The sequence below is a fragment of the Schistocerca piceifrons genome, chromosome 7 (assembly GCF_021461385.2).
Source record: "Schistocerca piceifrons isolate TAMUIC-IGC-003096 chromosome 7, iqSchPice1.1, whole genome shotgun sequence".
Taxonomy (NCBI): domain Eukaryota; kingdom Metazoa; phylum Arthropoda; class Insecta; order Orthoptera; family Acrididae; genus Schistocerca; species Schistocerca piceifrons.
Window position 1 is genome coordinate 181,553,329 of NC_060144.1, and position 14,057 is coordinate 181,567,385.

The following is a 14,057-nucleotide window of genomic DNA, read 5'->3' on the forward strand; positions in this document are numbered from 1 at the left end:
CGCAGGTTCGAATCCTGCCTCGGGCATGGATGTGTGTGAAATGAAATGTCGTGTGGCTAGGGCCTCCCGTCGGGTAGACCGTTCGCCTGGTGCAGGCCTTTCGATTTGACGCCACTTCGGCGACCTGCGCGTCGATGGGGATGAAATGATGATGATTAGGACAACACAACACCCAGTCCCTGAGTGGAGAAAATCCCCGACCCAGCCGGGAATCGAACCCGGGACCTTGGGATTGACATTCCGTCACGCTGACCACTCAGCTACCGGGGCCGGATTTGTGTGATGTCCTTAGGTTAGTTCTAAGTCCATGGGACTGATGACCTCAGACGTTAAGTCCCATAGTGCTTAGAGCCATTTGAACCATTGAAACATGGACATTAGATGAGTTCATTGTTAGGAAGCTAACAGTAGCCCAAAGAGGAATGGAAAGATCGATGTTGGGTTACACGAAAAAAGACAGGTATAGAGCTGTTGAAATAAAACAAACAACGAAGGTCATCGACGTAGTCGAAAGAATGAATACATTGAAATGGCAGTGGGCTGGTCATGTTGCTCGAACAAAAGATTGTCTAAACAAGTCCTAGACTGAACCCCAGTTTTCCAAACAAAGACCCAGAAGAAGACCACCGGACAGATGGGACAGAGATATAAGAAAGACAGTGGGATTCAATTGGTAACAGTAAGCTCAGGATCGGTAGAAATGGAAGATCTTACTGGGATGCTTTGTTATACGCCGACTCAAAGAGGCCACATCATTAAGTGATAGATCTGGCTAATGATGATGATGACATTATAGTTATAATCAGTTATATACATTCGGAAATAAATACACTACTACATGCATTACATATTTAATATGGTCTCTGTAACAAAGCCTATATAGTCAGAATTAGAAGTACGGGACAAGTTATCAAAGGATAGTAAACGCCGAAAAATTTTAGATGGTGCAGAAAGTATTTTATCTCCATTTTCGGTGTCGCAAAGTCAAATATCAGTGTAGACAGATGCAGTTTTAAAATTGTTTTAATAGTTCGTTAATAATGAATTGTTTTAAAGGAAAGTTTCACAGACTATTTTACCCCGTTATTAAAAATGCTAAAGCAAGTATTTTTTAAATATATGTTGTAGGAATCAAATATCAATCTTAATAAATCTAACTTCAAAATAGCCTTATTAGCGACATTTATTTTTAAAAAATCTTTCATCCCATACTTCACTCGCTTAGGAGCACTGTGGAATTTCGTACAATCCCTTACTAAACGGTGCCTACAGTATAAGATCAACACGCTCTTCAAGTTTCTCTCCTTAGTTGTTTGGGCTAGCCGATGATGAGTCGCTGAATCGGTCTTATCCTATTTCACACCCTTAAAGACTGAATTTCCAAAAACATTCAATGACGTAATTTGTGTTTCTAACCAAGAAGTCAAATTCAAATTCTCAGAGATATAGCTCTGAAAATGCTTCCATAACGAAATATTTTCACAAATCATTTCATCCCCTATTTCACTCCCCTAGGGATTGAATTTCCGAAGACACTGGAATACGTATGTTTTTTATTTCTAACCAAGAAGTAAAATACCAGTACTCATAGCTGCAGTTTCAAAAACGCTTTAATAGCTCTTTAATAATGATGTATTTGCGAAACAAAGTTGCACCTACTATTTCACTCTCATAGAGATTAAATTCCCAAAAATGTTTAACGCTTATTTTTTTTACTTCTGATCAAGAAAACAAATACCAATTTTAGTAGTTCTAGCCTCATAACTGCTTTAATAGCGACATATTTTCAAGAAACATTTCATCCCGGAAAGTCTCTTCTTAAACATGTCTAAAGTGTAAGATCAAGACACTCTACGTATTTGGCGCTTTTTTTCTCAGCGGTTTGGACTGGGCGATGATGAGTAAGTCAGGGTATTTCTTTTTAAACATGGAGATTGTTTATGTCGAATACAAAACACATACATGAGTCATAAAATGAATTTAAAGTTGGAAATGTTGCAGTGTTCTAGAATGGCCGACAAGTCGCTTTGGGACAGGATTCGGTAGCAACTTAAGTGAGAACTGTTAAAGTAAAGGCAACAGGGATGTTGCTGCTATCATGGAAATACATCTACATCTACATTTATACTCCGCAAGCCACCCAACGGTGTGTGGCGGAGGGCACTTTACGTGCCACTGTCATTACCTCCCTTTTCTGTTCCAGTCGCGTATGGTTCGCGGGAAGAACGACTGCCGGAAAGCCTCCGTGCGCGCTCGAATCTCTCTAATTTTACATTCGTGATCTCCTCAGGAGGTATAAGTAGGGGGAAGCAATATATTCAATACCTCATCCAGTAACGCACCCTCTCGAAACCTGGCGAGCAAGCTACAGCGCGATGCAGAGCGCCTCTCTTGCAGAGTCTGCCACTTGAGTTTGCTAAACATCTCCGTAACGCTATCACGCTTACCAAATAACCCTGTGACGAAACGCGCCTTTCTTCTTTGGATCTTCTCTATCTCCTCCGTCAACCCGATCTGGTACGGATCCCACACTGATGAGCAATACTCAAGTATAGGTTAAACGAGTGTTTTGTAAGCCACCTCCTTTGTTGATGGACTACATTTTCTAAGGACTCTCGCAATGAATCTCAACCTTGTACCCGCCTTACCAACAATTAATTTTATATTATCATTCCACTTCAAATCGTTCCGCACGCATACTCCCAGATATTTTACAGAAGTAACTGCTACCAGTGTTTGTTCCGCTATCATATAATCATACAATAAAGGACCCTTCTTTCTATGTATTCGCAATACATTACATTCGTCTACGTCTATGTCTATAAAGTGCGTGTGTAAGTGTATGGAAAAGGGGAGAAAAGGATATGTCACTATCTTTAGCCCTTACGGAGTCAGGACACGGTGCGTTCCGGCCAAACTAGTGGCACCCGTGTCCCGAATGAGTAGAGGCTTAATACGCTAAGAATTATGACTATCGCCGGCCGCAGTGTCCGAGCGGCTCTAGGCGCTTCAGTCAGGAACCGCGCGACCGCTACGCTCGCAGGTTCGAATCCTGCCTCGGGCATGATGTGCGTGATGTCCTTAGGTTAGTTAGGTTTAAGTAGTTCTAAGTTCTAGGGGACTGATGACCTCAGAAGTTAAGTCCCATAGTGCTCAGAGCGATTTGAATCATTTTTGATTTATCACTATCGATCCTATGTAATATAAATAGAGGAAAATAGTGGAATTTACACTGATCTTTGACTTTTGTCTACGAGTAACTGTTATAGCGGATCTCCACAGATACGTGCACAGACATCCGCAAAGGCGTGGGCTAGCAAGTGCAAAGTAATTATTACAGCGGGTACCAGGGCAGACTTGAAATTATAACTGGCTGAACACAAGGCGGTACTTTTTCTTCATTATGAAGGGGCGGTGCCAGCGATGTAGCTCGTCCCCTGGAAAAACCAGCGGACCTATTCGCAGCAGCGCACGCACAGCGGACGCGCTGACACTCAGTTCGACCTTGCGTGGAATGCGCCACGCCCTTCATTCATCGGAAGCCGCCCCCGGCTGCCACACGAGACCCTCTGCTTCCGCTCTCCATCCTACCACATCCCTGCTTGAAATTCTGAATGATGTTCAACCAACACTTCATATACGAACGGAAAAAATCGCAGCACCAAAAAATAATCAATGTAGAGTAATGAAGTTTCGGGAATATATTTGTCTAAGTAACCTACTTAAGTGATTATCACTGCAAGGTCATATGTTAATGTAAGCATGGGATAAGCCATTGCAAATGTGAAATTCTGATGCATTAATAACCGGTATAACTGCCAGAATTTTAAATGCAAGCACGCAAATATGTATGTATTGTGTTGTACAAATGCCGGATGTCATTTTGTGGGATGGAACTCCACGTCTGTTGCACTTTGTCCGTCAATAAGGGACGGTTAATGTTGTTTGAGGATGACGCTGGAGTTGTCATCTGATGATGTCCCATATGAGATATGAGCTCGATTAGAAACAGATCTGGTGATCGATGAGGCCAAGGCAAAATGTCGACCCTCTGTGGAGCATGTTGGGTTACAACAGCAGTATGTGGGCTGTCCTCCAATGAGCTCTCGTTTGACACCACTGAATTCCCAAATGACGGTGACTTGGTGTCAGTGAAGTGGACGTAATACGTAATAATGTAATCTCTCAACTATATCGATTAAATATCTGAGCACTGCTACGACGTTCTACGTGATAGAACTAACACAAAATATCGCTCATAATGGTGAAGAATAGAAGATTTCGTTTCTCTTTAAGGGGAAGCGTTCTGTTAAAGAATAACGATAACAACACTCAACACTTAATAACTGTTCAAAGTATCACAAAAATTACAACGATTAAAAAGTCAAGAATGATGAGGTGTTTCCAAAAGCCGCATAGCTGAGTGAGGGTGCTTTATTCGCAACTACCGTTTCCATGTCCGTATAGACGCATCTTCAGGTTCACAATGGCTATATTTCCATAATTTAGATGTACAATTACGGAGTTCCAGCTTTCGGGAAGCTGTCCACGTTAAAAGTCAATGTTGGGTTGTCATAATAAAGCTGAGTACACCCAAAAGATGTTTGTAAAACTGTACAAAACCTGGCTGCTGAATGAGGCAGGCCGGATAACACCACGTAGGATGTATTATAACATCCGATAAACACCAAATGGATAAAACCACTGAAATAAAACCTAAAATCCCGTGTAAAGTGCGTACTTCCGCCGTATTCATAACCGGTCGATGTGGTGTAAGCAGCCCGTGAAGGCTAGCATACAGTGACAGCTAGCACCTGAACGACACAATGCATGCACGTTCGTATGCTTGGATTCAAAATTCTGGAGATTACACTGATTATTCACGTACAAGAATTTCACATTTACAATGGATTATATCGCGCTTACATTAAACTGTGATCTTGCAGTGATAATCGCTTAAATAGTTACCTAGACAATTTTTTCCTGAAGTCTCACTACAGTACATTTTTTTTGTGTGTTGCGATTTTTTTTCCTGTCAGTGTAAAATATATTTTAGAAAGGCTTATTAATGAAATTTTTGTGGATGTTGATAAACGTTTCCTAACCAGTTCAGTGTCATTAAACTTTAAGAAGAAATCTCTATATGGAGTTCAGAACACAAAATAGTATGTCTATAAAATAAGAACCCTTCTAAATGGAATACGTTCATAGCAGTAATTTTTTGGGCGAGCATCCAACAGTGCTGATGAATATTTTTTACCTATTTAAATGTATCGGTCATACGGGATATAAAATAGAAAGTCTGGCATATTTTCATGCCGTATTGTCATACGGTACATTGGAGTAAGCCATGGAGGAGGGCTATTAAAGAACGTCTTGCAGAAGCTTGTTCATTGAACTTGATATACCAAATAGTACTGCCAAGTACACAGCTTATCAACATATTATAGTCTAAAAGAAAACTAAAGCATTAATTATGCGCAAACATAGTGAAATTTCTTAGCAGAAAAAATTATATACCTGTCATTAACGGTATCACATGAGGTGAAATCTATGTAATACCTTACTTCGGTACAGTTCTAGAGAAATTGTGTAATTTGTTTAAATAAATCTTGTAGACTGTTTTTGTATTGCCGATGTTTGGTTGCAACAGCCACTGAATTACCTTATCCAGCTAAGTATGTATATATTTAAATACTGGTTATGTACTTTAAAATAAACACTTAAACTAAGGAATGTATAATTTTTTGACATTTTATACAGCCCTGTGAATCATTCCCCTTACCACCTGCGTAATGAAATGAGCATCTCTCCCTTTTTTTTAAGATGTGTTATTTATCATTGTTTTCTGACATGTAACCTGGTGTACGGAACGTATAATGTATCGAATCTGATCTAATACAAACAATGTTTGTGCTTAACCGGTGAAACCGGCTTCGCAATTGCTAAATATGTATGGGAATTGGATACACGTCGTACTCCTCTTCTCATCCTCCCCATCTCTTTATCTATCTCCTCCTGCTCCACCTCTCTCTGTACATCACCTTTCTCTGTCTGTCCATCTGCTCTCCTCCCCCCTTCCCCCTTGTAACACTCCATTTCTGCCTCCAAACTCACCATTATTTTGATCCTTGTCCCTCTCTGTGTCCATTTCCTTCCCCTCTCTGTCGATCTTCTCTTTCCCCCTCTCTTTGCCATTGAGCCTTCTTGTTTATTGCTATTGCAAACGAAACCTTGACTGAAAACTGAAGTCGCTTAAAATGAGTGGGTATAATAATTGTGCTCATTGGTTTCTGGGATACGCGAGACCTCTCCTGCTGACGAATCTGTGAGGATAGTAGCTTCAACGGCAGTAATTAGCATTGTTTTAGTCCGTGAACGGGTAGTCTACGACGTTTAAAACGATTCAGGTTTCACAGTAGTATTCCAAAACCATAAGCCGAAAGGCAATTAATAGAACCTATCTGTTATCTGCTAAAACCAAGCGCGAGGAAGAAAGCAAAACAGCACATAGTTGAGTATATGATTTTCGTTAAAAATTATATATAAGGAGAGAGAATATACATGGAAGAAACAGTTTTGCTAATAGTGCAAATGCGGCGCTATCATAGTTAAAACTGACTACGTGAAAGAAAACGAGGCCACAAATTTTCACACCACAGCTAAGCACAGCATTTTCTTTCTTGGAGTCGGTTTTAACAGAAAAACTCGTTCACTCTTCTTTTAAAAATACTTAGTATATGTCTATATAAATGTATATTACATTATCGTGTAAAAATTTTAAGTAATTCAGTCAAGAACTTCTCGCGATATTTGCTAAAAGATTTTATCTTTTATAGAGAATATATTTTTTATACCATACACATTTGAAAAAAAAGTATGTAGCCTATGTTCGTACGAACGTTTATTAGAATACCGTGTAAAATTTAGACATAAATTTGTCAAGAAATTTTCGAAATTTTGGCAACAAAGTTTCGCCTTTACTTAGTATATATGTATTGATATACCATATATAATGAAGAAAATGAACAACATGTGTTCGTCTGAACTAAATAATCGTGTAAATATATGAAGTAAATTTGTCAAGAACTTTCGGAGAGTTTTGGCAACAACTTTAAACAATGACGTATCTTTATACAGTATTATATATTATAACTGAAAACAAGATTTTCTGCTTGTGGAGTTAGCACTCTGTTCGAATGGGGAGAGTATTTCGACCAAGAAACTCAAAAAACACACATCTTGCAACTTGCAGCACAGAATTGCGTCAAACGGCATCACAAGATTGAGGTTAGGCTATGAAGAGATGAGGTAAAAACCCATGGATTAGACGGGGACTTAATCGAAAATTTTACATTCGAAACACATTTAACCTAACTAGGACAATATTTCATACTGAAATTCCGCAGTTTTCTCGCAAATAACTCGTTTGTGTTCCCATATTTAGTCAAAAGTGTTTTGCATCTAATGTTGTTTAGTTTTTCCACGCTTCACAATTAGTTACGATGCACTCTGTGTATGTGCCGACGTTAGAGTTCCTCGGGCAGGTTTTTTCGCAATTAGTCTCTGTTGGTTTCACATCACAGTGGCTAGTACCTTGTTGAGAGTTAATACTGCCATTCATACCCCGTTAACTTTATTTTCACTTTAGGACGACTGTCCTGAATCTTCGTCAGTGATGTTCAGGAATACTACTATATTTCATGAAGCCCCTGTTATGAACTTGCTGATATTCATAGTGTGCTAGTTGTATCCTGCCAGAGTTGATTATACTTTCTTCTGCTTTTCTTTGCCAGCATCCTGTCCGATGCGCGGGAGCTGACCGAGTTCCCCAACCTGGAGGGCACAACGGCGCTGGAGATCCTGCGGCTGGACAGGGCTGGACTCCAGGAGGTGCCCGCCTCACTCTGCTCCATCTGTCCCAGGCTCCGCAGTCTGTGAGTACCTCAGCACACCACAATTGCTACTGTCTTAATGTGAAAGTGTACGGTGTCGCCAAAAGCCGAGTGCTTACTGTAAAATCAACAGTTATTTCTGCCTTTAGCAAGAAGAAAGGTGTTATTTATGTTACACAAGCTGTGCTGCCATATGAAAGCTTTTGCTAGAACTAGGATCTTCTCCTGAGGCTATGTACAGAAGCGTCGTTCAGTTGTAGCATCATAATGGTCTGTTTTTTGTCAGTACAATCTTCCTGACATAGTACAATAAGAACATTTGTTAGTTAGCTAATTAGTTAGTTGTTCCACACATCATATTTGCGGTAAAATCAATAGAAAACACACACACACACACACACACACACACACACACACACGTACACTCACACAAGTAGAAAAAAAAGTTTATACGGTTAGACGATGACCTTTTACATGTTTTTCTACGAAAGTGACTACTTTTTTTATTCAAGAATATCTATGTGGTATATAGGGAGTTGTTAAGGAGAATGATCGTATATCTACATTTGGAATTTTATTTCCATGGAAAGGTTGTCAAAGGGTCTTATAGCTGCAAACTTGCGTATTTCACTCCGTTATATGGCGTAGATTCATTAAACGGTAATGAAGGTCATTTTTCCTTCTAGTGTTTGGCTTGTGAATGTTTCGGGAACTCTCAGACGCAGATGGGATTTTGATAACAAATTTCATATATGAATAAATGTAGTGCCATTCTGTGGTTAATAATTACGGCTGCTTGAAGAGATACTGGCTACGATAGATGTGTTTGTGAGCTCCACACATAATAACTTTCTTCTGTGCAAAGAATAATTTTCGTCTACGTGTGTGGTTACTCCAGTATGTTATCACATAAGACTTCAGTAATGAAAGTATGCAAAATTTGCTAGCTTACTGATTTTCATATCCAAATACTTGGTAATTACTCTCCTGAAAAAAGCAGCCGAAACCAAAAATTTTAGTAAGTGTACTATATGGTTTTTACAGCTGAAGTTCACATCAATGTGCATTCCTAAGAACTTACAATTTTCTGTCCACTATATTAGTTCATGCTGGTATACTAGTATAAAATGAGGCTGTGGATGTAAAGGACAAGATCTTCTAAAACGACATCAGCAAGTTACTGACATGGCGACCTTCCGGGGAAAAATTATTTTAGTGCCAATGGAAAGATGTCAGCAGCCTGCTGAAGAATAAAACTCATATCACTGATACGAATGGCAGAGAAGCGCGCAGAACACTTCACTCATCATTGTAGTGCCTTCTTAGCTAGAAACCGTATCGGAGACAATGGATCATCAGTCCTCTACTCTCCACAACACTTAATAGCCCCGTCCATTACACCAAACAAAGAAGGCACGTAGTATAAAACACTCCCGTTTACTCGTAGCGTCAAATCTGTGTAAAATCTCCGGCTTTCGAAACCTTTGGTTGAAATCGTCCACGGTCTTCGTAAAGAACAAGTAACTATCATGGCTGCAGGTATTGTGACCATTTATAGCCCATGGAGGGATTGTGATTGGTCGGCGAAGATTTGCGAAATGGAGCCAAACTTAATGCACGTTCGTCAAAATGCTCCCTCACGAATGTGGCCACTGCTGGGGAAAATGGAGAACCTATAGTCGTTGTGTTGGTCATTTCAAAAAACTAAACGCCGTACAAGAAGCAGGTGGTCATCAAATCATGACGGAACGACTTAATAGTTTCAGAGGGATAGTCGGAATACGTTATGCCAACGCAGTTTATTGACCATTTTCAAAGTCACATTGGAAATAGAGAACTTGAGAAAACAGTAGTTTATGAATAAAGTCTGACAAATAAACACAGAATAATATTTAGAGAGAGTGAAATCTTGTCCATCGCATCTACACACAGGTACTGGGATTGTATTATTAAAAAAGGAGTAGAAATTAGAAGGTGCGCCACAACGACTATAATCGTAGTTTATAAAATGTATTCGCCGATTGAAAATGCGTTAACACCATAGCTATTTAATTTACCGCTAGCAAAAGAAAATTAGTGCCGAACCGGGATTCAAACACAGATTTGCCGCTCTACGCGAGCGGTCGCCTTAACCGTTCGGCTATCCGCATCACGGCCTTCCATATGTACCAGTGTCTGCTGCCCATAACGTTCACACAGTAATGTGATTCCCACACAGGGAGAGACTTATTTAGCTTTCTCGTCAGATCGCCTTGACTTTGGCATGGAATAAATTAGTGCGCTGCCTGTAAAGTTCAATGCCAGAAAAAACATTATCAAATAAAGGTACTGCTCTAATGTACGAGTATAATTTTAGTGGTGCCCAGAAGAGATCTCTCGATGCTGAGCAAAAAAACACAGGGAACGTTCCGAAATGTTAACGTTCCTACGAGAGCTCTGGCAATGTCTATGCAGGCAAGCACCCAGTCTTCAGCAGTATGATATAACGATAACATACGCCGACCAATACAAACCGTCTATGGGAAATAAACGCCCCCCACAACAGCAACCACGACACTCAGTTGTTCCGAATTTAGCGGATAGAGCATTCCGTCGAATGCTCGCGATTTCACTCAGATAATAATTAGCAAGTAAACCGAGTGAGTTTACGCAAGGATGTCTTCGCGAGACATTTCGATGTCATAGCAAAGAGGTGGCAAAAGAGATCGACTTTTGCCTTTTGGTGTTCTAGAGTCCTTTTTGAACGATGACCGGCGGTATTTTTCAAACATGTAAATGCCCATAGGTGGTACTTCATGATGGACTTTGGTCGGCATCGCGAAGCACTGATTCATTTCAAATGGTTGACAGCCGGTCTGAAACTTGATGAAATCGCTACAGCGTCCATTGACCTACATTACTTTCCACACAACTCATTCCTAATGCAGTGAAGCGACACCATTTTACATTGTTGATAGAGAACTTTCCATCGGAAGGAGACGATGAGTTCGAGGCCCCGATCATACAAATTCCAGTGGAGTATGCTCAGTACTTTTCAAGCGAGATGGCCTAGTGGCAAGGTAAGGTGCTGGACGCGTATTCGAGAGGACAGCGATTCAAATCCCTGACTGCCCATTTAGATTCACGTTTTCTGTGATTCTAATAAATGACGCGAAAAGAACAGGGAATATTTCCATCTCCAGTCACAGGTTGTAGTCCGTTTATAATAACCTCGTAGACAGGACGTTAGACCAAAATCTGTCTTCCTTTTAGAAACTGCGAAGATGGGTGACAGTCAACATGCATGCAGATCAGTGAATTCAATCTTGTCAGATGGTAGTGTTCCATCGCAATCGTTAGTTTCAGGATGTTTCTGTCGCGTGGGCTATATCACAGAGATTTCCTGTAACGTCCATAAAGTTGTTCCTTTTTTTGTCCTGTTAAAGTTATTCAAAAATGGCGAGTTGGCTGACGATTGCAATTACCACATGGATATACGAGTACAATGAGAATTGATTGAATTCATAAATACGTCGACAGCTTTCACTGGAAGTCAGAAATTATAAATTATGTGTGTACCGCAGTTGTGACAACAATATGTGCAAACGCAGCGAATTGTGGCAATCCACTTGTGTGTCAACACTATCTTCGTGTGCTGCAACCGCATCAGCCTGCCAATGCAAGCTGGCAGGTAAACAAATTCGGGAGTTCATTACTGTGCTGCATATTTGTGGCCTCGCCCAAGGCACAATATGTAGCTAAGTTTCATTAAGCCTTTGCCAAGCGTACTGCATATGCGACAGAAACGGTAGAAAAAAAGAAAAACGTATGTGTACGAATTATTACGAATATCACGGAAAATTCGCTGTGTATCCTCTTTACCGCATTAAATTGCATTCTAAACGAAATTTAGGATTCTATGGTCGTTTCCTACCTACTTACAACGATCTGTGTTCAATAATTTTGTCTTCCATCATAAAGAGTTGTCTCTTCAACCCACATATAAGGGCCTTAGACTGAAGGACTTTTAAGAGTGAAGATAAACTGCTAAAAGCACCAGCAGAAGTTCACGTTTTCAAGTGGGATATCAGTAGGGTATCGGAGGTCTGAAGAAAGGAAGAGAATCAGATAGAGCCCCATACAGTAAATGTTTCACTATAGAGACTCAAACCAAGAAGGTTGTCAGAAGTATGTTGATTATCAACACAAGGAAAACAAAGGTCCAATTACTGAATGGTATTCAAGGAACCTCAACATAACAGAAAGCACACACATTTTTATATGCTCGTTGGAAATAGCAGAAATTTGTATCGCAAAAGCCTAGTAAGGTATTATAAGAACTGGTAAATCAAACTATAGGACAGTAGAGGCAATATTAATTCAAAAATGAGAACAAAGGATGGAAAATGACTTTTAAGTCGGGAACTCCGGATAAAATATCAGAAACTATGTCGAAGACATGCTAGAGGAAGTTACTGAAAAAAAAAAATATTCTAAACACATTTTGCAAGAAATACCTCGGCATCAAATGTATGTGGAAAGAATGAAGTAGTATAAAAATATCACTGGCTATAGGTTACCAATTATTAAACAAATCGCACCGATTGTTTTGGTTTTAAATCAGTTCATGGTCTCTTGTGACTACAGGTTACTAATATGCATCATAAAACGGGACACTGTGTCAGAAAACACTTAACTAATTAAACAGAAATTAGTTTCACTGATTCAAGAAATTTTTAGTGCAAAATTTGCAGAATTACAATTAAATTAACGAATAGGTTTAAGGTGCCAGATAATGCAGAAACTATAGGCTTAAATATGAAAAATGATGATTTAACAAACACGTTAGATATGTTGCAGGAGTGACCAAGAACAAACAAAACAAAATTTCAGAAATCAGAACACAGACAATGCAGATGAGAAAAGAATTAAAAGTAAATGGTAACCTGACACAGACACAATTAACAGAGTTGAATATAACTATTCAGAAACGTTTACGAGATTCTTCAAGGAACTGTAAGAAAAAGAATGTAAGCTAGACAGTCGAGAACAACCGAAATATGAAGAAAACGAAACTGGCACATATACTATATTAACGTTACATCACATTCAGGATGTCAGATGGCACTGCTAGGACAAAATGGGAGACATTGAGAATGGGGCTGGAAAATATCTTTAAAAATCCATACTGTGCACTTAATGAAACGAATATTCAGATAAACGAATAGTCAGATAGTACAAGTGAATTCTGAAACACTGTCAGTAAAAGTAGAGAAAGCGATTCGTTGCATCTAATGAGGAAAAGCCCCTTTGACTGATAGTAACATTAAAAATGATTAAAACAGTAGATACGCGGTGAGAGCGAAACTTACACGTCTGTCAACAGAATGTTACCGATATTCGATAGTTGGAACAAGCAGAAGAAAGTGAAAAGCGATTTTGTGGATAACTATAAGTTCTTCAGTTTTCTACAGGGAATTTCAAGATTTTTACTAAAATTCTCAATAATCGTGTAGGGAAAAGCAAGCAAACTTTAAACTGAAAGTTGGGATGTCAATAAGCTTGTATTAGAGGTGGATGTAGGACAATAGACTACTTACATTTTGCCAATGAAGCTAAAGGAACAGGAAACAAATATCATTACTACAATGGTGGGATTTTACAGCCTATGAGAAGTCGTAAAACTTGAGAACCAAAGAACGTACTTTATGCGTTATGGATGTGAAACTGGACTGAATATAGGTTTTCAGAAATGACTGATAGCAGTCACCTCTCTTTACGGTAGGATCTTAATTTTCCGATTGGTGGTTTCATGCCGCCTAGAGGCAAAATTATATTATTTGCAACATTTTCCGTCTCAGTAGCACCATATTCAGTGGGTCTCGCTGCTCTGGCGAGGTCCCTGTTTTGATTCTAGATGCTGCCAGGGATTTTTCCTTGGTAGGAGGACTGGACGGGGGTGCGCTCAGCCTCGTGATGCCAGTTGAGCAGCGACGTGACTGAGAGGTAGCGGCTCCAAGGTCGAAAAGATAGTATGCTGACCCCTTGTCCCTCCATACCGCATCGATGACTGATGAGGATGACACGCCGGTCGGTCGACTAGGGCGTGATCGCGTAGTTTTCTTTTTTCCTTTCCACCCTGCGTGTTGTTTCTTATATACCATGGATGGCGTATGGAAGTTA

General features: G+C 39.8%; 1 protein-coding gene across 1 annotated transcript in view; it reads left to right on the forward strand.

The window, feature by feature from the left end:
- Positions 1–14,057, forward strand: part of LOC124805536 (lutropin-choriogonadotropic hormone receptor-like) — a 650,587-nt gene that overhangs the window by 474,665 nt on the left and 161,865 nt on the right. The window contains exon 9 of the mRNA XM_047266105.1: positions 7,797–7,937. Within this exon, the coding sequence (XP_047122061.1) occupies positions 7,797–7,937 (141 nt within the window). The remainder of the gene's footprint in view (positions 1–7,796; positions 7,938–14,057) is intronic.